Genomic DNA, 23500 nt, shown 5'->3' with positions numbered 1-23500 from the left:
TATAGGCAGAGCCAGCTTCCTACAGCCATCCACAGGAGTGACCTTGTGACCGGCACCGAGACCAGGCCTGCGATTTAGAGGGGAAGTATGCTTTGAAGGGAAACTTCTCTAGTATTTTGTTATTTAGCGCTTCACCTCTCAATCTCAGATTGCCTTCAGGCGCGTAAGAGTGCTCTTGTCACATGACTAAGACTCATTGCTAGAGCCCAGGACACACCTTGTACGGGCCAGCAACCAACATCTACTTACTGCAGTCGGAGCAGTGTTTGAAGCATGTAGTTTTTGGGGGGACATAGTTCCCTAGAACAGTGTAAAACTTTCTTAGTTGGTCTTTGAAAGTGAAGCTGGTCTGCGTATTGGAATTCGTAGAAAGAAAACGCATGAGGTGGTACTTATATGAGGCTCAGCTCTGTCTCTTTTGATGAGCAGTGGGGCTGCATGGAGCCTTCTTCCAGCTTGCAGAAGTGGTGCTGTGAAATTTTCTGGATTCAATCTGACACATGGGGAATATAGAAGTATGTGTCAGAAATGTATTCTATTCAAGGCAATCTATTGTGCATAGGACAAGGGGTTTTCTATGGAGGTAAGCAAAATCTATTTTCCACCTTTACTTTTACCTCAGCATTGTGCCATTATCCGCTGAGTTCCAGTGGAAGCATGGTAAATACCAAGCCCATGCAATCACAGACAACCAACCTAGAGTTAACAAGACAGAGAGATTTATTAAAGAGGAAGACCACATATGCTTCCTTCTCATTTACACGAGAAAGATGTAAGGATTTGTGGAGTCAGAATGATGTTGCGTCTGGAACTTGGAAAGGGAGGTGTGCAGCTGTTCTGTCTTAGGTTGCAAGTTGGAGTGTACACTCTTGAAATTATGAATGAGAAGTAGAGATTATGCATCATTTATATGTAGTTATATACACAACCTAGAGTTAACAAGACAGAGAGATTTATTAAAGAGGAAGACCACATATGCTTCCTTCTAATTTACACGAGAAAGATGTAAGGGTTTGTGGAGTCAGAATGATGTTGCGTCTGGAACTTGGAAAGGGAGGTGTGCAGCTGTTCTGTCTTAGGTTGCAAGTTGGAGTGTACACTTTTGAAATTATGAATGAGAAGTAGAGATTGTGCATAATTTATATGTAGTTATATACAGTATAATTTATAAGCAGCGAATGCTGCATTTCAAATGTGCTTTGTCTAATATATGAGGTAATGTGCCTCCTCTGCTCATTTCCTGCTCTGTTTTGCTTTCTCTTCTTGTTTTTTGGTCCTCTGTTTTTGCCATATTTTGCTCGTTTTTCTAACCTCTGTTTTGCCTTTTCTGCTCGTTTTTCTGTCCTCCGTTTTGCCTTGTCTGCTCCTAGTCTGCCCTATGTTTTGTCCTCTTCAGCTCTGTTTTTCCTTTTATGCTCTTTTTTCTGCCCTCTGTTTTCGTTTTCTGCTAGTTTTCTGCCCTCTGTTTTGCCTTTCCTGCTTGTTTCCCCTCTGTTTTGCCTTTTCTGCTAATTTCTTCCCTTTTTTTCTTACGTTTCATCAAGACCATGCTTTTCGACGGAGACCTTGCACCCCAGCGCCCAGATTCCCCCTGGGTTGACAGTGCTGCCCTCTAAAAATGCTAACTGATTGATTGATTGATTAAGCAGACAGTTGAGATGTTGTTTGGACAGGTTATACTCGCACATGACTGATTATTATAAAATTATACATATATGAAGTGAAATAATTTGAAGAGAGAATGTGGCCATACGGTCGGGCTCGCCCCCCCCCCCCCACCCCCTACCCGGGGGTTGGGGGTGCAACCGAGCTCTTTGCCAGGGGCAGTTATGCTGCAAAACGTCCCTGTATCAAAAGCGGCCCCCAGGGGCCGAAAACCGGCCCCACCCTTGCGGTGCACCAGGTAATTGCCCGGTGCCCGGTACGGCCAGTCCGGCTCTGAGAACTGCCGACATTGGAGCTGGGGAACCAGGCGCGAGCCTCATCCTGTGATTCTGGGCAAATTACTTAATCTCCCCATACCTCTCAAAAAAAAAAATTAAAAAAAATGTGTCCTTGTGACTGGTGCTCATGGAAAGTGCTCCAATACCTTCGGGTCGAGTAAAAAACACACAAAAAAAAGACATTCGCGGCATCAAGTAGTCTATTAAACACTACAAAAAAGACATTAGCGGCATCAAGTAGTCTATTAGTAATACGCACTGTCATCTTCTATGGAGCTCCTAGAAAACGTACATTTCATTACAAGAGGATTGTCGTGCAAAGGCGCACATAAGGGAATCTTTGTCAGGCACTATTTAAGTGTCACAAACTGTTTAAAGTGTATATTGCCTGTGAACTGTTCACATATACCTTCAACTCGAGCGGCGTAGTAACCCACCACGAAATGTGCCATTCATCTTCGTGTCAGCTCTGAGAAAGTATGTGCATCATGCACTTTATTTCCTGATACAAATGAAAAGTGATTCTTATAGTTCATATATTATTTATTACAGACGAAGATAAAGAAATTCTGGAAAAATATGTTTCTTTCTGAAGCTTCAGTTGCTCTTCTCCTAGATTCATTTTGGTGGTTTCTTCTTGAAAAGTTTCAGGTAAATGGAAAATAATTAAAGTTTTATGGTGTTCCAATTAACCTGCAAAGAACATACAGCTCTTCCATTCTGTTTTGGTAGTACTTGGGGTGGTATAGTATTTTAGATGTTTGAACAATTTGGAAACTCTAGTAGGCGGACACATGACATTCAAAATACTTCAGCAAAACTTTCAAGTCCGATATTTCTTTTAAACATGTATATTTGGTACCCTGATGTTGATCACAGGCCTATGAAAGATCTACAGGCATGCCCAGTTAGGGTGGCCACCTCACTTCGGGTTATTCCAGTCCTGAATTGTTCGCCTAGATATCACTAATTTCATACGCGTCAAGTTCATTGAAAGCAAAACAAGATCTAGTATGCATTAGACTATAACACAAAAGTCCTTTTGACCTGGTGGAATGTGGTTTTTACCCTCTGCCCAAACAGATATGAATATTTACGCTCATACTATTTTCCCTTTTGATTATAGTAATTTTTTTTTAAATGTATGTATTTGTAGAGTATTCTTATAGTTGTGATTATCATGGCACTAGGACAACCATGGATGACCAAAGGGAGTGCATGCTAACAGAACAGACAGGTTTTCAGTTAGTTATGAATCAAGGCATGTGAAAGTCTTGTGCAGTTTCAGGGGCAGGTTATTCCAAAGAGAAGAACCTAGATCTCCTGCCATGGCTCTACTGGTGATATTAGGGAAACTGGAAACGAAGAAAAGATACCTAACTGGAATAGGTGTGGTCACTAAAGAGAAATTCGTTTTTGGGCAGGTATTGTAATGTGTACTATGTAAAGCACATTTAATTGAATCCTGTTTTCCACAGGGAGACGCTGATGATTGTTTTAAAATGTGTATTTTATCATTAATATGAATGACAACATTTTAATTCACCCGCGAGGCATGAAATTAATTGGTGCACTATTTTGTTTCTTAAATACATTATTTAGTTTGTTAATATTAGCTGCAGCAGGCTGTACTAGACATGAAAGGCCTACTGCAGCATTTCTGACCAGAGCGGCAAGGAGTTAGAATATTACAACATTAAAAAACAAGCATTGGCAAACCCAATAGCTCTGCTGTTGGCTGCCAGCCTTTTGCACTTCTAATTTTGTCATGGTTTTTGGAAAGCTATCGTTTTCGAAAGTGCCATGCCTTCATCAATTGAAAAAATCATTGTCTAAAGGAAAATATATTTTCTTGAGCTCAAAAAAGCACAGCTTACCATAGTATTCTCTGGCACTGAAGGGCACTACTTTATGTGTGGATATCTTCCTGGTGAAAGGGACTAAAGAAGAACGGGGCTACCCTACTCTGAAAACCACCTGGAAGCAGGGAAAGGTCATTGAAGAGGTCAAAAAACCACTGTGTGGGGGTGATATGCAAATGATGTTAAATAAATCAGAATGGAAGCCATTTTCAAATGTGACTGCATTACTATAGGCCCTAACGCTGTGGGGGAAGGTAACTCCTCTTTTATTGTCCTTCTGGTGACGACTGCTGCGGACCGGTTAGTAGACGCTTGTACACAGCATTCTTTACTGACAAGCTGCACTGTGATCTGTTTGGCAGTTCTGTTCCTGCTGCTTTATGGACTGCCGTTGATCCTCTAATTCCCGACCTTTGACTTATGTTTCAGGTACTTTGCTGGCACCTTACTGGCTCCTGTTTCTCATTTTATAACTAACAATCATGCTCAATTCTAAATTGTAATTATTCTAATACAATCAACCTACATCCCAGCATAGTTTTTTGTTAATTACTCAAGTCTCAAGTATGTGCCTACTTTTTAGGTCTCGCCTGATCCAGCGCATGCGCTGGTCTGGCCGAGACATTTTGTATACGGGCTTTTCAAAGTGCTGCCGTGGCCTAAAGCTTCAGTGCACGTGAACGTGCACGCGCGCAGCGCCATGTGTCTCTCCTCCGCAGCACGCGATCGCAATCGCGATCACTTTCACTTTCGCGGCCGCAGCCGCGTGGCAAAAGCTTGTTTTAAATGTTATTATGGAATCGTACCAAACGCATCTGGGTGGTCACACATAGTAGCGCACAGTTACACCACACGAACGCAGTATACACACGAGCAAACATGCTAATATCTGAACCTCCGTCTATATACATCCCCAAAAATGCACTACAGTTTGGCTTTCAAAGAGGCATCGCGCTTTTATAATCTCTCTTGGTGACCGTTGTTGATACAGATTTGGTCACAGCCCCCCACGTCTCCGTCCCAGGGCTCCATTTAAACTACAACCCCCAAAGAAGCCAGTACCTATCGGGCACACGTAGGCAGCCTCATGCTACAGCAACGTGAACACATTTCTTCCAGAACTGAATTGCGTGTTTTCACTTCACCTCCCGCGAGAGATCTCTCTGGCCTCAGTCGCTTTTCTGAAAGCCGTTAACCAGGTTTCGGCTCCTTGCCGCTTGAGCTGGAGACTCGCTCTCCGGACCCCAGATTCCCTTTGTGAAGTCGGCAGGCTGATCCCCCGAGAGCTATGTGTTTATTTTGACAGGTGTTAGTGAGATATGCTGCCTCTCCCTGGAATTGTTACCGTTCGGTTGTGAGTTAAAGCGAGCAAGCCCTCAGTGTACAAACTAATGAATTTACCTAATCGCTACCAAATAAAAGTACACCTCAAGCTGCGCCGGATTAATCGGATAATACCATCCTAATAAAAATTGTATTACTCCTTCGGGTTTATGGGTCCCGTTTTTTATTCCACATAATTCAATGGCTCAAATTCTTATCTTTCCCAGCTCCACAGAAATTCCAAGAGCTGAGAGTCCTAATGCTTTTGCAAAGATTGCCCTTTCCCTTCTAGAACCTTCGCTGCCTCGAGGGTCTGCTGCAAAGATCAATCTGAGCACGTAGCAATCAGATGAGAGGCCGAAGGGCCCCGTTCCATCGACAAATAAAATTGACATTAAATTACCCTTACACAAACTGGAAATGGGTTCCTTAACAAAATGGTAATATCCTTATGGAACCCGGTGTCGTTGCACTTGTGCCCTGGGCCATAATTCAAGCAGAGAAAACTCTCTTACTGCCCACTGCTTGAGTAATAATGCAAAAAACAACCATCATTGCTGTCTAGTGAGCCCCTGACACCCTGGACCCCAGTATCACTGCACCTGCTGCACTAAGAGTACCTATCCCTTGGTAGCACCACACATCACGAGGTGAGCCACTGTAGGACATGGGAGGAGCTGTGCAACCCAGCAGGATGCAAAGACTGGACAAAGACGCACAACTCCACACCTTCACAAGGATTTAAAAATGTGCCTCAATTTTCTAAATGGAAGAGACTGCTTTAAAACAACCACCATTTAAGATCTTGTAATGTCTTGTTTTTCTTTTTCAAACCAAAAACAAGCACTGGCACAGCCAATAGGTCTCGCCTTTGGGACCTTGTAAGTAAAAAACAAAAACTGAAGTGTAAGACTTTTACATTTTTCTTTAAACGGTAGGTATTCTTCGGGATTCCGTTTCTCATGCGCGTTACTGAATTGCATTTTACCAATCGTTTGATTTCTGGACTTAAACAGGGGTTTCCTGGCTGATGATTTAGACCTGTTAGTGCTTTGGCGAATGTGTTCGATCTTCCATTAATATATTAAAAGAATGGATGCCATCCATACTTATCCTTCATCTGTCCATACACCTACACTGTGTCCATCTGTTCCTTGATGCCACCAGTACACTGACTGCCTCCTGCACTGGAGCTGTTCCCACGTAGCCTGTAGCTCACCAAATCCCAGCTTCTCAGTGGCCCATGAACCTCTTCAGAACCAGGACTCAAAAAGGCCATGACTGTCCCACTGCTCGCTCATCTCTCAGTGTTGTCTCTACAGATTATCTACATCACGATGTGCCAAGATTCAATATTTTTTATGGATCCAGCTTTGTAATAAAACCATACAATAATTAGACATAAAGTTACACATTGCAAAATACCTAGAAGCATTCGCTTGAAAAAAAATAACATACCGCATGTAATACGACATTTTAGAAGATGCTCCCATAATCATGTTCCCTTATTACTGGCATGCCTCCCTCCTGCATATTCTTAAATATGAATAACAGCCTACAAAGTTTGTACACCTCAATGGGTTCACAGTTAATCCACATAGCTTCCCTTGCTGCCATGGGTTCTGGATATGCCAGAGATGGGGCCTTCATCCCACCAGAAAATGCACCTAGTAGCAGTCAGTTCACTTCCTGTGTAGATGTGCAAAGTGGGAAAATGTTGCCTGGCTTCGCTGATGCAGTTTCTGAATTTGTGTAACATGATTTGTTATAACATTATTTCCCTTCACACTGCCCTAGTGAGAATCTTGCACCCTGTTGCTGCAACAAGTTATTTAATTATTCTTTGACCTCAGGAAGCTTGCCACCTTTGTGATTTACATTTGTTTTAAGATTTCAATTCAATTCAATTAATCTTTATTTTGGTTTGAAAAATCATAAAAGATATACAATAATAAAACACACATCAAGATAATAAAAACATATACATTCTCAAGGTACCGCTAGACCATTAGAGTAATATTAATAATCATATTTTAAATGCAAGACCCTTTTGCAACGAAATAAATAGAAATAAAAAATTACTCTTATAAAATAGATAAAACATTTTGAGGAGTTCATAATCAGATGGCATTGTAAAACTCAGGGCTATGATTAAATCTATGGCATTCTTTTTAGTACAACACATTAATAGAGGTTTAAAAGTGCAAGTGCTTTAGGTGCAACACATAGAATCGGAGTAACATTACGCTTATGATATTATTAATATGTAAAGTGCAAATGCAATAGTTGATAGTTTTAAGATTTCGTTTTTAATGTGGAGCAAGAGGCTATTGCTTTTTTATTTATTTAAACATAAAACACAAAAACACATAAACATTACAAAACGTAATCAAAAAATATTTCAGTATCTAATTTTCTTTTGCTCTTTGAAGTGTTTGTATCAAAGCTCTAATTGACCATTCAAATAATTAAAAACAATGTCTTCATTACCCAATCGCCTCTTGTGTGTTACTTTACAGCCCCAGCTTTATTCGACCAGTCAGAGATGACTCACTGCCTCCTTTGTTAATAAAAGTAGCATTGGGGACTGAATATCAAAGCTCCAGAAAACCAGGGAATTTTGGATGAGCTCTGAACACTCTCGTCTTTCCATAGGGCTGCTGTCACTCGTGGGTCTTAGTTACAGGGCTTTTCTTCCACCAGGAAACCTTCGGTGTCAGTGCGCTTTATAAGTAAAACTAATATTATAACTCTTGGTACACTTTGGTTTCTGATCACACTTGATAATGTTTACATCACTGAATAGCTCCCTCCTCTATTCATCGTTACTTTGACTTCAGGTCATCGGCGGCTAACATTAGGGGGCACTTTGCTTTGTTTGAAAGAAACTCAGGGTTTCTAAAAAATTGTAAATGCAAGGCACTACTCTCACCCCCATACAACGGTACTCTATAGGCACACAGGTTCATTTAGAAATAGCTCTTTGCTCAGGGAAATATAACAAGCACTTGCAATGCAATAAGTCTCGCAGTTGTGAGAGTTTGAGCTATTGGCATTGTAAATTGCAGTGCCTTTTATTAACATGTTGGTTTTTAAAACATAAATAAAAGGCATTGTCATTTACAATGCCAATAGCTTAAACTCGCGCAAATGCGAGACCTATTGCATTGTAAATGCTTGTTTGGGTTGCTTATGGACTCACTTTTACTCACCTTTATCACCATATTGACACGATTGACTAATTTTGCGGTTGCTCTTTCTTTTAGATTCTTGCAAGGTGGCATTAGTAAAGTTTTGGACACTTAACCAATGCCCTAAGTGTCTAAAAAACAAATTTTTGCAGCATCAATATCCAAATTACATGTTACTCTGATTTTTTGCTAGTTCTTTTCTCGCTGATTACTTCATTAGCCTACAGTCCTAACAATGACCCAATAATCACGAAGGGGCGAAATGCTGTGGACGTATACAGCGATTGGAACTTGTTATAGATCTTCTCCACCCAGTGACCTATGAATATTGAATACACATTGTCACTGACTACTTTCTAATCAGAGACACAATTTACACAGACCAGCTGCACCTGCATAACAATTGTGGACAAGCTGGCGACACTACTGACAGCAATAGACAATCTCCTTTCCGACATAAGAGAGGTTATGACAAACAAGTCAGCTGATGGATCGGCTCACATGAATAATGACAAGAAATCAATAAACTTAAGAACCCAGGACCGGGCCCAGCCTGCCGCAGATCTGACACCAGAAGCAAGGCAGTTCTGGGAGGCCGTGGACCGACCAAAAATAAGCAAAAATAACAACTTACTGAGCTCAAGAGGACAAAACTGGGCAGCAGGTCCAGGGAACCTGGGTCTAGATATTAATTCCTAAAGTATTGAAGGAAATTAACTCAAAGCTCTGGACCATTCGAGCTTCACAGTAACAAGTTAAGATATATATATGAGTCCTGTGTTCCTTCCTTCCAAACAAATAATTAGTAAGCCAAGGGTAAATCCATATTATAGCGTAATATGGTGATCCCAGAAGTTTTCATTTTTATGTTCATTCACTGTTCAAATAGTCCATTCCACACTCGATTTGATTATACAATAGTTTTTTATTAGAGAATTGAAAGGACAGCTGACACGTGTTTCGCCCTATTTGGCAGATAAGGCCAGGGCTTTCTCAAGGCTGTAAGAGAAAAGTACAATAAGTACTGTATAGGATAAAAATAAATGATCCCAAAGAGTGAAAAGTGAGAACATGTGCTCGTGGAAGAAAAAAGATTGGAGCGGAGAGAAAAATCTAATTTTATTAAAATACATCATGAGTCGGAAAAAGATAACAGGAAGGGAGAGCTAACATATTCGTATCACCGAGTTTGTGAAATGTGTGGAAGTGAACATATTCTCTAGACGGAATAGAGATCTAACGTGGCCAATAAAGGAAACGTGCATTTAGTCCGGGTGCTGATAGTAACATGTCTTCAGCGAGAGGTTTAATAAAGAATTTATGTATACGTATCAAGATGTTAGAGGAACATAGTACCAAATAGCTTTAGAAAAACAAATGTAGTAAGGTGCATTCAGTTAAAATCATGCGTCAGATAGTTGGTTAGAATCATGCAAGAACAGAGCATAGACATAAATTTATAAAACTAAGCAGTTATTATCATGCAATACCTAGACAGGTTCAATAGTCTTGCGCTCAATTGGCGATCCTATGCAGTTCAATTCATTTCAAAAGTATTAACATCCAATTTCTAAAAAGGAACAAATGTTTGATTTAATGGGGATTTTAGTAATCATAGAAATCTCATAGTCTGCATCGCAATATATTATTTAGGGATAGTGCATCTCTTTTACCAAAGTCAAACTTTAAGATGTATACGGTGTTCTAAACAAAGCAAGATGTATAATTATATGTTCAAAAATTATGCTAGTCACCTAAACTTCAAAGGAACAATACATGAATGTATGTTATTTAATGACTCATATGTTATTAAATGGAGAATTTAATGTGATCCAATGTATTTGGCTAAGAGGTAAGTAGAATAGGTTCCCAAACCAAGGCAAATTTAGACAGAGAAACAGGGAGGTAATGCCGAGTACCGAGATCTTTAAAAGCTATACCCGCTGTGTTTTTAAACCCGGGGCGTATTAAAGTTCGTATTAACAAACGTTGTTAAGCGTTACAAACAGTCCCTCTAATAAGTGCCCACGAAGGGTTGATCAACTACAAAAAAAAAGACATGCGAGTCTCTCATAATAAGCAGTGCACATCGAAGTTTTTACTTGTTGGGCTCTCGTTTCTTAAAAAACATTTACCGCTAATATTAAGGTAAAGTTAGCCTAAGGGTAAACCCATTGGAAACCGAGCATGCAAGGTTGACTTACATTCAGAATGTTGAAGAAAGTCCTCGGACAAGTCCGTGTCGAAGAGGGGGATCCCGATATAGTTGGGTCTTAAATCAGCCATTTTAAATGGTCCATGTGGTGCCTAACCCGTAAGTGCAACCTTAATTTTTTCCGTAGAGAAACTATCGCGGAGGACGATGAAATGTAAAAGAAATAAATATACAGTTTTCATCATTCCTTTTGTAAATAGGTTGTAACACATGGATTCAGAATTTAATAGTTTATCGGAGGTAATCTCCTAAGATTCAGCCCACGGTCATATCCTAAGCTGAGGGTGTCACGTACAGTGAGTTCGAGATACCAGAAATTAAAGAAGGACCACGTCAGTAGTGATGCTAAGGTGGTGGCCATATTGAAAAGGATCTAAATACTTAAGTATACTAATGCCGTCCCTGTTGTAAAGAATCGAATCGAAGTCTCATAAACATAGCCAAACACATGGTTATATACAGATGAATTCTCTCTCGGTTTTATTTGAAGATAATCGTCAAATTTATAATAAGGTTAGCGGCTTATATCTTCAAATACTTTAATATAGCTTTGACGATAGAGAGTGAAATCCTGGAGGTGAAGTCTACACAATGCTACGTGACAGATTTCAGTATCAATAACAAGGCAAATATTAAGAAGACGGTCGATAGTAATAGGCAAGAAAAAGGCAACTTCTAGCCTAGTTGTTAAGGTAAATATGGTTGATCAGTCGGAAAAGACACCTATCTGACAAAGTTAATCTTTTTCTACGGAATTACGAACAAGGAAAAGGGCAAGAGAATAAAGCTGGTTAGTCTCTAATCGCAGAAGGCAAATTTTGGAAGGCAAATGTAATATCTGAGGACAATTTTATCTTTATGTATGCAAATTCTGTGCTTTATTTGAAGCGTTTTCCTAAAATATTTTCTAGTGTGCTATTAAATTGTTGCTGTCAGATGGGATAAATGCTACATTGGCTGAATCATTATCTTGAGTTCGATTGTAAATGTACATGTGATAATTGGATTTTACTAAGAGTTTAGTTGATAAAACCATATTCTTCAAGTGGAGTGTACAGCACATACATTGTTTTGAATAACAAATCAAACATCACATAATCAGGAGAGTAATAGATATTAATTTGTGAGCTCTTCTCCTCTAGGATTTCTAATGATAGAGATATGTCTCATCGGGTCCTTAAATCTTGTGATTGATTTAGAGCCAATGGTGCCACTCATGTTCTTTAGTTAGTCCTCTTTCAACAGTTTCCAGGCCTATGATTAAGGCACTTTCCTCTTTTCGGAGGCGGTGTTCCAAGGTCCCACCTCGTTTGTGATGTTTCAATTTTTTTAGGCCGAGAAAGGTGAAGGTCTGTTGGTGGCAATGATGTGTTTGAAAGTGATCTACCAAGGGTTGTCTTGTATCAAGTTTATGGATGTTACGATAATGTTCTTGAATACGGATTTTTAATGGGCGGATGGTGCTCCCAATATAGAAGCGTTCTCATGGACAAGAGGTTAGGTAGATCACGTTGCTGCTTTCACAATTGATGAAGTCATTGATTTTGTACTTGTGTCTATTAACCGTAACTTCCTTCGTTCTTGACTTTCCCAATTTGCATATCGAGCAGTTCGAGCAGGTAAAGAAACCCTTGGTTTGTTACAAGAAAGTGGTAGGCTCTTGTTTAATTTCCAAGAACGATGGACAGAGGATGTCTCTCAAGTTTTTACTTCCAGAGAATCTAAGTTATGGTTTTTCATGAAGAGCAGTAGATACAGTCAAATTGTCTTTAAGAAGGTGCCAGTGTTTGTTGAGAATTTTCCGAAGGTAATGATGTCCATTAGTATATTGGGAGTTGAAACGAATCACTGCTTTTCGGTCTCTCACATGATTATTATGCAGCAGCGATTGTCTTTCAGTGTCAGCAAATAGTTTCTGAGTTTTGTTGAGGACATGTTCTTTCTACCCTCGTTGTTTTAATCGTTGAGTGATTTTGTTAGAACTTGTTTGATATTCTTTATTTGAACTGCAGTTCAAACGGGCACGATGATATTCACCTGCTGGGATGTTAGTGATAGTGTGGCAAGGATGACTGCTTGTCGCATGTAGAATGGAATTTGCAGAAGTTGGTTTTCTATGAATTTTGGTATTCAGTTTATTGTTCTCAGTATAGATTAACAAATCCAAATATTCAATTTCAGTTTTTGAGATAGTGTAGGTAATGTCAATACCCCACCGATTGGGGGTCAGAAAGTTGATGAATGATTTTAAACGTTTTTCTGATCCTTGCCAGACTAACAGCATATCATCAATGTATCTGCCCCACATGATTATATTGCTTGTGACATCTTCAGCCTTTTCGCTCCATTGCCAGTATCGCTCCACTTCCCCCATAAGGAGGCAGGCATATGGGGATGCAAATTTTGCCCCCATAGCAGTACCTTGGAGTTGTAAATAGAACTTGCCATTAAAAAGGAAATAATTATTAAGTAGGCAAAATTCCAGCATATCCAAGATCATGTTTTTCTAGCAGTTAGATGAGCAGATCTAGTCTGTAGAGATTTTCTCATTGCTGCTATACCATCAGAGTGTTTGAAGTGTAGAGACTTGTAATATCAATTGCAGTTAATATATAATCTTCTTGCCAAAGAATGTTCTCTAGTTTTTGTAATATATCTTTGGTATCCCTTATGAAAGAAGGAAGGTCCCTCATTAGAGGTTGCAACTCAACATCAATAAAAGCCCCCACATTTGAACAAATCGAGTCAATGCCTGCAATTATGGGTCTTCCTTTGGGTATTTTCTGCCTGGTTTGTGCACCTTAGGTAAGAGATAGAGAGTTGGGATAGTTGGATTGTTGATGTATAAAAGTTGTTTTTCTTCTAGAGTTAGAAGTTCTTTTTCGTACCATCCATTTAGAAGTAGAAGTAATTTATCTTGGATTTCTTTTGTGGGATTGTGATCCAGTTTCTTATAACATGTGCTGTCTTCTAGTTGTCGATGAGCTTCTGCTAGATAATCCGATGTATTAAGTATAACAACGTTCCCTCCTTTATCCGCTTCTTTTATTATTAGGTTGGGATCCTGTCTTAGTTCCATCAGAGCTCTTCTTTCTTTCGGGCGTGATGTTTTTCTGTACATATTTCTGTTTGGACTGATATTTTTCAAATTCCTTATCCATATCTGTATTCACGATTTTTAAGAACATATCTATTGAATTGCCAGTTGTTAACCCTGGTGTGAATTTTGATTTCTTTTTAAGCGGATTAGGTTTAGAATGAAAGATATCGATTTCTAATTCATCAGCAATAGTCGTCAAGGATTCCAAGTTGTCCGGTGCAATATCTGATGACAAGTGTGTCAAGAGGTTAATGTTTTCCAGATCTTGTGCAGTTAGGTCACTCATTTGTTCACCATTGCGAATTGTAGCATGCCGTATAGGGTTGTCAGAAAAGAAGGAATGTAACTTCAATTTTCTAGTAAATTTAAAAAGATCAACCTTAGTTTGGACAAGATCCCAATGTTCAGTAGGACAGAAAGATAGACCTTTGTTGAGGATTTTATTATGTGTGTCAGTCAATGTGGTGGAGGACAAATTAATCACCAGGTTGTTAGTTGTTATTTCAGGGTGTGAAGTTCCTTCTTTCTTGCTCTGGTTTGTACTACCAACCCATTTGATTTTGGTGTTACGAGATTCTGTGGTCTGGTACGATTGTCTTGGGCATTGCCCAGGCGATGTCGTTGAACTTCCTCCCGAAAATTTACTTTCGGACGAGTATTACTGGATTACTGGTTGATGCTTGATTTTCTACAGATTCTGCTTCTGAGGAAACAGATGTTTCAGTCGAAATATTGGTAGGTGTTGATGAGGTTGTAGTGTTTATATCATCATATTTTTGTGCAAAAGTATAAACTCTACACAATTGATAGTCAGTCAGATCACGTTGAAACTTGCGATAGTACATAGTACTTGTAAATCTCTAACTACATCCGTGCGATTAAATCAAAGGCAGCCAGCAACTGAAGGAAGAACTGGCGAAAATACTAACGGAGGAGAAAACAAACAGCTTGATCATCACTGGGGAGTTCAATCCAAACATGCTCAGCAACAGAGCCAAGGACAACCATCTGGAAGAGGACCCATTTGTATCCGAAGTAACACCGCAAGATAACAACACAGACGGGAGATACACGAAAACAGCTCAGAAGCATCTGGCGACCTTTAGAGAAGCTGGGCTTTCGCGCTTTAAACTGAAGATTTTCAGGAGGTCGCCCACAGACAGCAACATTTCATAATGCAGTAGCAAGTGCAACAATAGACTACACATTTTGTTCTCGCTGCATGTTCCCAAAAATAAAGGACTACTGCATTGGAACTTTAGATTATAGCAATCATCTGCCCCAGGAAATCAGTGCCACTAACAATTCAATCACTCTCAGCAAATGAATACTGCCTAGAATTTATTTCCAACGAGAAAAGAGTCAGTCAGTCAGTCAAAATCATTATTCGGCTGTATACCAGCCATAAAAGAGTGCATCATAAAAACATTTCAGAGAAAATGACACAATAAAATTAGTAAAATGCAAACAATGAATAATGATTCCATGGCAATAACAATTGCAAATATCCAAGTGCCAGTATCTTAGGGCAATTTGTCCACAGACAAGGAGCATAATGCCTCGGCACAGCAATATTTCAATCAAGATAATAAATGGATAAGAAAGGTGAACATCTATATACAAAATTGATCATTGTAATAAATTAGTTCCACATAAGAAGATCTTAATACTTAAGCACATAATCATAATAAATATACGTAAAATTATTTTCCAAAAATATTCCGGAGCCTAACAGCGGAAGAAATATACTTGTAGCCCATTAGGCAAATAAATTAATCTTTTAAAAATTTAAAAGCAGAAGATAATGGAACACGGCCCAACACTTTCTTATATTTAGAACTCTTAACAGTGGTTTTAAAAAAGCACTTCTTGGGTTAATATAAAGTTTACAAAAAATCATAAAATGCAAGGTGCTCTGGACTGACTCTGAATCACATGGACACAAATCCAATTTGGCATCGCAATACGCATCACGTGGATATGAAACCAGTTAGTGGAAGATGCCCATCCTGAACCTTATAAGATAAAACATTTTAACGCGGCTAAAATAAAAAGAGAGATAGAGCTCAGTGCCTAGAGTGCAAACTAGCAGTGAGTGGTCAACAACCCTTTTATTTTGCCATCTCTTGGTTGTCTCTAATCAAATAAGAGTGTGTTAAAAATTCTCTTTTTAGCGTCGCTCTTGATATTTTAGCTATGTTTCCGGGGCTGTCGAGGCAATCCGACAATCCCAGTTTCTCCAGCTAATCGTTTATATAAGTAAACCAGGGGATTTTTTTTACACAATCCAATTTTAAACAATCTAAAATAACAGCGCGATTCAGAACTGCTTCTTCTTTTGCCCAAATGTTGTCCCATAGTAATAGAGGTGCTAGTTGTATACGAAAGGACAGCGGGATCACACCAAGTTCGCTATGACAGATGGTGGCAGCAGTGCTTTTAGGGACTGTCAACAATCGTTTCAATAATGTATTCTTAGCTCTCTGCAGGCCTGTGATATTTCGAGAACCCCAAACTCCAGCACCATACAAAGTAACAGCACACGTACGGGCTTTATTGATATCTATGATGGCTTTTATGGGCTGGGAGCCTAATTTTTTAGTAAATCTGAAAATAGCCTCTACATTTTGGTTGAAACCCCTACTCCTTGCCGCTACTAAATGAGAATAAGAACATTTTTGATCGAAGAGAATTCCTAAGTAAGAAAAGGTGGGCAGTTAGGACAATTTTTCATTATTCACAAAACATGTCTTTAAAATCGTGGGGGATTTACCCACCACCATAATGTGAGATTTCGCCTCATTCGTTTTTTAGGCCAAGATTATGCATAAAATTATTAAAACTAGTTAAATGCCTCTGCAGCCTCACCCCAGTTCTGGACATTAAAACACAATCATCTGCATATAATAATGCTGGTAGGGACCTACGGCCTATCAGGGGAGCATCCACATTCCCGTTTTTAATATGACTTTCTAGATCATTTATATATAAACAAAATAGAAAAGGGGCAAGAACACAGCCCTGACGTACCCCGCGAGCCATCTTTATTAGGGCAGTGAGTTCACCACCTGCTCCGTATTGAACTCTCCCCATCACTCCCTGATGCATTGCTGCTAAAAAGTGTACAATAGGCGGTTCAATGCCCATGGTCAACATCTTCTCCCAGAGTCTCCCTCTCGGCACCCAGTCAAAAGCGGACATCAAGTCCATTACCCCAAGATGTAGGGATCCAGGCTTGGCTAGAGTTACCTATGACCATGTGCAGTTTGAGGCACTGTTCAACCTTGCCCAGGCCTCTCCTGAATCTGTATTGGATATCTGAAAACTTCCCATTTTCTGTTACCCAGGTCTCCAACCTTTCTAATATCACTCGACCCATAATCTTACAGGAACTATCGATTAAAGATATGGGCTGGTAACATTTGGGGTCCGACCTGTCTCCCTTTTTGAAAATGGGGACTATTGTTACCGATTTCCAAGAATCAGGGGGACCCTGGAGCACGTAGCATCGCAAAATATTTGTTAGCAGCTGGAGCCACAGGGGAATATTTGCTAAAAACAAATCCGCAGGCAAACCATCAGGGCCAGAGGCCTTGTTCTTCACAGTCTGGGATAAAGCCCTGTCCACCTCGTCTAATGTTGGGGGTGCCAAGGTTGATGCCCTATATTGAAGATTAGTACTAAAATGTAGATCACTACCAATTTTGTAAAAGCCAGAAAACTGATCTATCCAAGTCTCGGACATAATTTTTACATCGATGTTACCACTATTAGTCCCATTAAAATACTCCTGATTGACAATTTGCCCAAAAAGTCTAGTGTCTTTGCTCTGGCATGCCACATGAAGTTGTTCCCAAGCTTCTTGCCTTATTTCTAGCTTGCATTTCTCTAACGCCTGCTTGTATTCAAGGCGTGACTGTTTTTCCTCCGGTATATTTTGGGGTTTAACTTTTAATGCCTTAATTAGTTTATTATGGAAGTGAGTGCATTGGCTGTTAAACCAACTTTTAGTACTCCGTGGTCTGACATTTTGTTTCTTAGTTAATAGCACCTTTATTGTCTCAGTTATTGCCTCGAAAGATGTTATCATAACTTGAGATATTTAAATTGTCTTCCAGGCAGTCCAGAACTTGACTTAAGTTAGTTTTTATATTCTGATGTAAAACAAATTCAGGATTTTGAGTAGACCACTTCCGTAATAAACCCTTATTTTTAACATAAGTTAAGGGGGGATGATCTGGGAGATGCAGTTCGATCATCAAGTTGACTCTCCAACCCGAGAAAAGAGTAAAATGCAGAACAGACGATCCAAAAGGCCTCTTTTCTCTCGCAAAGCAACTTCTCGGAGAAGCACAAGCAGCTGATCCTGACAGAATAGGAAGCTGGGAGGCATTGACAAATACTCTACGAAACAGCTATGGAGCCAAAAAGGGAAACACCCACAACAGGAGAATGGCTCATCCACAAAACCAACGAACATACCGTAAAGTCAGAAATAACGCTCAACTAAAAAAGCAAAAAGCATTGATAAATCGCACACTTTGGACATTGAAGAAAGATTTCACGGCGCTGCAAGAGCTGAGGCAGTTACTAGCCACTTGTAGGAGATTAATTTGCCGCGTCAAAAAAGAAGCTGATGAGTCTCTTTGGGCTAAACTCCTGCATAACATCAAAAATAACAACAGCGCGCAAATCTGGCAAAAGATCAACACTCTGGCCAATTCACAGAGCCAGGGCATCAATTCATACGTTACAGAAGAGGCATGAACAACCTTCCACAAATCACACTTTAAAAAGGATTGCGGACAGAACTTGTACAAATAACCCCTCGCCCAACTTGGCAGTACGACCGTTCCAAACCAACTCCAACACAACCCTGGAACAGGATGTTATAATTACGAACACACAAATCCGCAAAAGAATTCTCAAGGGTAGGCGAAAGGGAGCCCCTGGTCCAAACGAGATCCCGCCCATACTGTTCAAACAAGATCCGGAATCTTGGGCTCCAGCTTTAAAACCGATCTTTGAATAAATTCTGCAGACATCAACAGTACCATCATCATGGAGGGGCTCGATCATTTCACCCATTTACAAAAAAGGCCATATGGACGACCCGAAAAGCTATCGGCTGGTAGCTCTACTGGATAATTAAGCCAAATACTATGCAGGAGTACTTGTTCAAGAAATAAAGGCCTGGGCCACAGAAACCGCAGCAATAACATATAATCAAACAGGCTTCTTCAAGAACATGGGTACCACCACCAACATCTTAGCCCTCTCATTAATGATACATGCCGCTCTTGTAACAAAACAACCTCTGTACCGGTGCTTCATTGACTACAGCTCGGAGTTCGATCACATAAACAGAAACCTATTGTAGCAAAACCTAAAAAGGCGGAACATCCCATCGCTGCTCCTAAAACAATGAATTCTTCTGCATAGTAACACCTGGGTGCAAGTAAAACTGGGTGCAGGAGAACACCTAACAAAGGAGATTTATACAACCTCAGGATTAAAACAAGGCTATGTGCTTGCCCCTACACTCTTTAACCTTTTTATGGCAGAACTATCAGTCTTTCTTTACAAAAGTACCTCACATGCTCCTAAGCTAGGAGGCCTTCAGCTATCCAATCTACTCTACGCAGATGACCTGGTGCTCATTATCCGGACTCCCATTGGCCTACAACGCTTGCTCGATATTACATTACGAAATTTAGAGGCCAACAGTCTCAGCATTAATCATGAAAAAACAAAAGTCATGAGTGTAAACAACCGCAAAACAAAAGTGAAGCACAACTGGTTCCTGGCAAAATGTAAGTTGGAAGCCATACAAGATTACAAATATCTGGAGGTTATTATTGATAACAATGGCAACTACACAGCTCAACGAGAGGCCATAAAAAAGAGGGAAATAATGACAGCAGTGGCACTAAGGAACCTAAAAAACAAGATCTTGGGACCATGTTTCCTCCCCTTAACCAGGGTGATACAGGCAAAACTAATACCATCGATCGCCTACAGAAGCGAAGCCATGAGAGGGAGAGATGCTGAAACATTGAATGACACCATAGCAAAAGCTTTGCGAATGATCTACGGATTACTAGGATATACATCACCCACACAAATGAGGCTAGAATTCAGATTACAAAGACAAGAGCTGTCCCGCAAAAGAGCATTTATTAAAAACTGGTATAAAATCAAAAGAGGGCAGCCCAATTTGCTAAACGCCAACCTGTGGAAAGAACTACAAGCCACAGAGACCTGCCTAGCCAGACATTATTTGGACACCGCACTAGATCAGCTGGGGATACGGCACCTCTGGAAATCACCAGGGACCTATGCAAGCTTCAAAAAATAGTAAACAACATTGTTAAAAAAGAATCCATCATACAAGATAAAGCCATCCTGTCAGAATGTGTATATGGCTGGCTCACCATTCAGACCTACAGCATAACATCACCTCAGGCATACCTCCACACCAGCTTCTCTAAAACCTCCAAAGAGGAATGTCTGAGATTCTGTTTGGCTTATTACCATCTGCATACCATTTGCCGCCGTGGCTACGCCCTATGAAGCCAGCAACCTGTCGACTCTGCGGGGAAGGAGAAGAGGACATAGTGAACCTCATCACCATATGTATCGCATTTACATGGGAGTGCCGGTCCCTCCTTAGACCACTCTTCAATAAGAAACATATATGGACCCGGAGGCAGGATGGCTTTATCTTGTATGAGGCTTTTTCTTTAGTGGGAGGAGGGTAGCATGTTTCCATATATCTGGGAAGACCCCCGAAGAAATGGACGTATTCCAAACGTGTTGTAGGGAAGGGGCCACAAAATCCGCGATTGTGCACCACAGTTTGGGGGGGCAAGGGTCGTCCGGCGAGCCCGACTTGCAGCATCCTAATTCCTGCATGACCGCGGACAGAGTTACTGGTTGAAAGCAGGTTAACGGTCCGCTTGTCAACACTTTGACAAACTGATCTGTTTTCTCCGTTGTTACCTCTGGGCCAAATGAGTCGTAAACATGCTTAATCTTCCTAATAGTTTAATGTCTCCACAGACACTACATAAAAATCACTGAAAGAAAACTAGAAAGCCATACAAGCAGTGAATGTAGACTAAATTGGTTTATGTGAGAAATTGGGTTGCTGGTCAAGTGGGGTGTTAATCCTGCTCATGCAACAGCTACAATCCATGTCAGAGTGAACCACAAAAGTCACTAAATTAACCTGCGCTAAACCCTTTGGTAGATTGGCCCAAAAGCAACCAGGCTTTTCTTAGAGATAATGTGTAAAGTATTTATGTAACATACAAACCGTAATAAAATGAAAATACAGCACTGAAAAAATCTGAAAAGTAAATTTTCAATACATTCTTCAATACCAAAAAGAAAAAAATCCAATCAGTATAACCAGAGTTATGAAATTAAAGTTTAAGATGAAAACTAGAGCCTAAAAGATCAATGCGCCAACCTCGGATAGGTATCCGTGCGAGACCGGGGCAAAGTCTAAAGTTATGACCGACAGCGATGGAGCGCGGGACGGATACAAAGAGTGGATTGGGCCCGGTTTGCACTTACCTTCAAGACTTTGAAGACATTTAGTCAAAAAATGTCTGAGAAGGTAAAGTTCAGCAGGGCAAGGCTGCAGGTGATGTCCGAGGAGGTGGAGTCATTGTCGGCGGCCGCTGGACAAAGTGAAGATTTCTACATTTGGAAATATTTGAAATTTTCTCCAGCATGACGAATCTGCAGGCTGTATCCAACAAAGGCTCAACAAGTCCAACACCCCTTCTGCAAAGAACTGCTGAATAAGATTTGCTGCTGTGAAGAAGAACGGAGCGAGAGCTGCCGCAAAGCCAGGTCAACTGGCAATGCACCTCGGGCGGATCAACAAGCAGGTAGGACCCGGTCTCATCTCAGTTCTCAGAGCACTTTTTAGCCAAAAGTTCCCAAGTTTTGGATTTTGACTATCTGCGAACCTTTAGCACCACTTCCAATGGTCCAGGACTGGAGATGCACCACTTGGAGGGTCAGGACTCACTTAGGCTGGGTCCAGGTATGGGTTCAAGATGGTTGTAGCCTTTTCTGTCCCCAAGGCTCTAATCATGAGGCCAGCTAACTATCCCTTGCATTCACTATGGCAGTTCTGTGGTCAAGCAGTGAAACAGGGCTCAAGAAGCAGGTCAGGCCTCTGAGGGTTCAAGCAGGCTTCAGGTAATAGAGAAGTCCTTCCAGGTGCATCAAAGCAGTCTCCTGAAGTACATAGCAGGACACATCAACAGGTAGTCTTCAAAGAGTACTTCCGCAGGTCCAGAAAGTGAACTGAAGAGTGGGTTTGAGGTGCCTATTTTTATACCTGGTGCTGCTTTGAAGTAGGAGAGGTTTCTAGAGATTACCTTTAAAGTGCTTGGAATTAACTGCCTCCCTGCCGTGTCTCCAGCCACAAAGGACTGGTGTGAAGTTCTTTCTTTTAAGGCAGGTTACAACCTATAATTTGTAACAGGGCTGTTCCCAGCTCTACCACTACCCCTCCCATCCTACCAGTGATGGCCCATTCAGGCACACTTAATCCCTCTATATGATGTGGCTGTCTGGGAGAAATATACAAAGACTAACTGCCAACTGTCATGTGACCCAGGAACAGGCATCAAATAGAGCAGGAAAATGCCAACATTCTAAAAGTTAATAAGCTCTAACCAGTAGCTTATATTGAGTCGTTATTCACGTTAATTCCTTAACTGGACATGAGTCAATCTTAACAAAACTTTAACTAGAAAATACAATACAGGACGGGTGTATACTTATTGATGCACATATTTATGTGAACAAATGAGTAATTGACGGGTACACAAGACTTAGGGCCCAATTACAATGGCGTACGGAAAAGCCCTCATAACGCCATGGCATTGGGAAAAATCCCCCCGCATGACCCGCAGCATTTCCATTGGTCAAATTACGATGCAATGTACACAAAATCAGACCGTGGCAAACAGATGTCATAAAGGACCATCCACCACGGTCAGAAAAGCTGCAAATCTGACCACAGCGGACGGGGAAATCTGTTCAACAGCTTGAAAAGGCCTCACCTGCCGCGGTATGACCGCACGGTGAATTACAATGAGAATGCGGAGCTGGTGGACCGAGCACTGCGTCCGACCGCCACGCACGCCCGTAGGCCAACTGAATGGTGGACGGAACCAACTTCACAACTATGCCCAAAGTGTAGCTGTATTCCCTGCCACCCTCAATCACAACACACACGCCACAATGATACACCCCAACTTGCTCCTGGTACGGAAAGCCATGTGCAGCATGGAAGAGACATCTGGAGGTCATCACTCATGTGGACACACCCACATACAACAGTATAAAACCAACCCCTTCCTGGACCAGCATCCTTTGCACACAACAAGCCAAGACAGAGAGACAAGACACCATTGACTAACACTGCACAACATCACACCCACTTATCACCACACAACACCACTTTCACCCACACACCTCACACACTTCACATATCTCCACCACTACCTTGCACCCTACACCCCTCATCCATTTGCACCATGTCCCCCCCACGACAATGCCCAAATCCACCGACTCAGAGTTGTGATTGATGGTAGATGAGACAATCAGAGTAGAACCACATTTGTCTGGGCACCTGGTCCAAAGCAACCCACTTGCTGTACAAGAATCAGATGTGGGCAAGGATCCACAGCAAAGTCAATGCCGCAGGGACCACCCTCCGCACTGTGTGTGACATCAGGAAGCAGTGGGGTGATCGCAAGCGCCCGGTCAAGCAAAGGGCCCAGAGGACCCAAGCGCCGGCCCAGAGAACTGGTGGCGGCCCTCCCATTCCGCCACTA

The 23500-nt window shown here is 41.0% G+C and overlaps 1 protein-coding gene across 1 annotated transcript in view; it reads left to right on the top strand.

The window, feature by feature from the left end:
* The window catches only part of FAM227B (family with sequence similarity 227 member B), a 3353280-nt gene that overhangs the window by 1155218 nt on the left and 2174562 nt on the right, over positions 1-23500 (top strand). Inside the window, exon 6 of the mRNA XM_085646151.1 lies at positions 2496-2594. Coding sequence (XP_085502277.1) covers positions 2496-2594 — 99 coding nt within the window. The remainder of the gene's footprint in view (positions 1-2495; positions 2595-23500) is intronic.

The sequence above is a fragment of the Triturus cristatus genome, chromosome 3_1, assembly GCF_964204655.1.
Source record: "Triturus cristatus chromosome 3_1, aTriCri1.1, whole genome shotgun sequence".
In the NCBI taxonomy this organism is placed as follows: domain Eukaryota; kingdom Metazoa; phylum Chordata; class Amphibia; order Caudata; family Salamandridae; genus Triturus; species Triturus cristatus.
The sequence above is the reverse complement of the archived record's forward strand: the minus strand, read 5'-3'. Positions and strand labels throughout refer to the sequence as shown.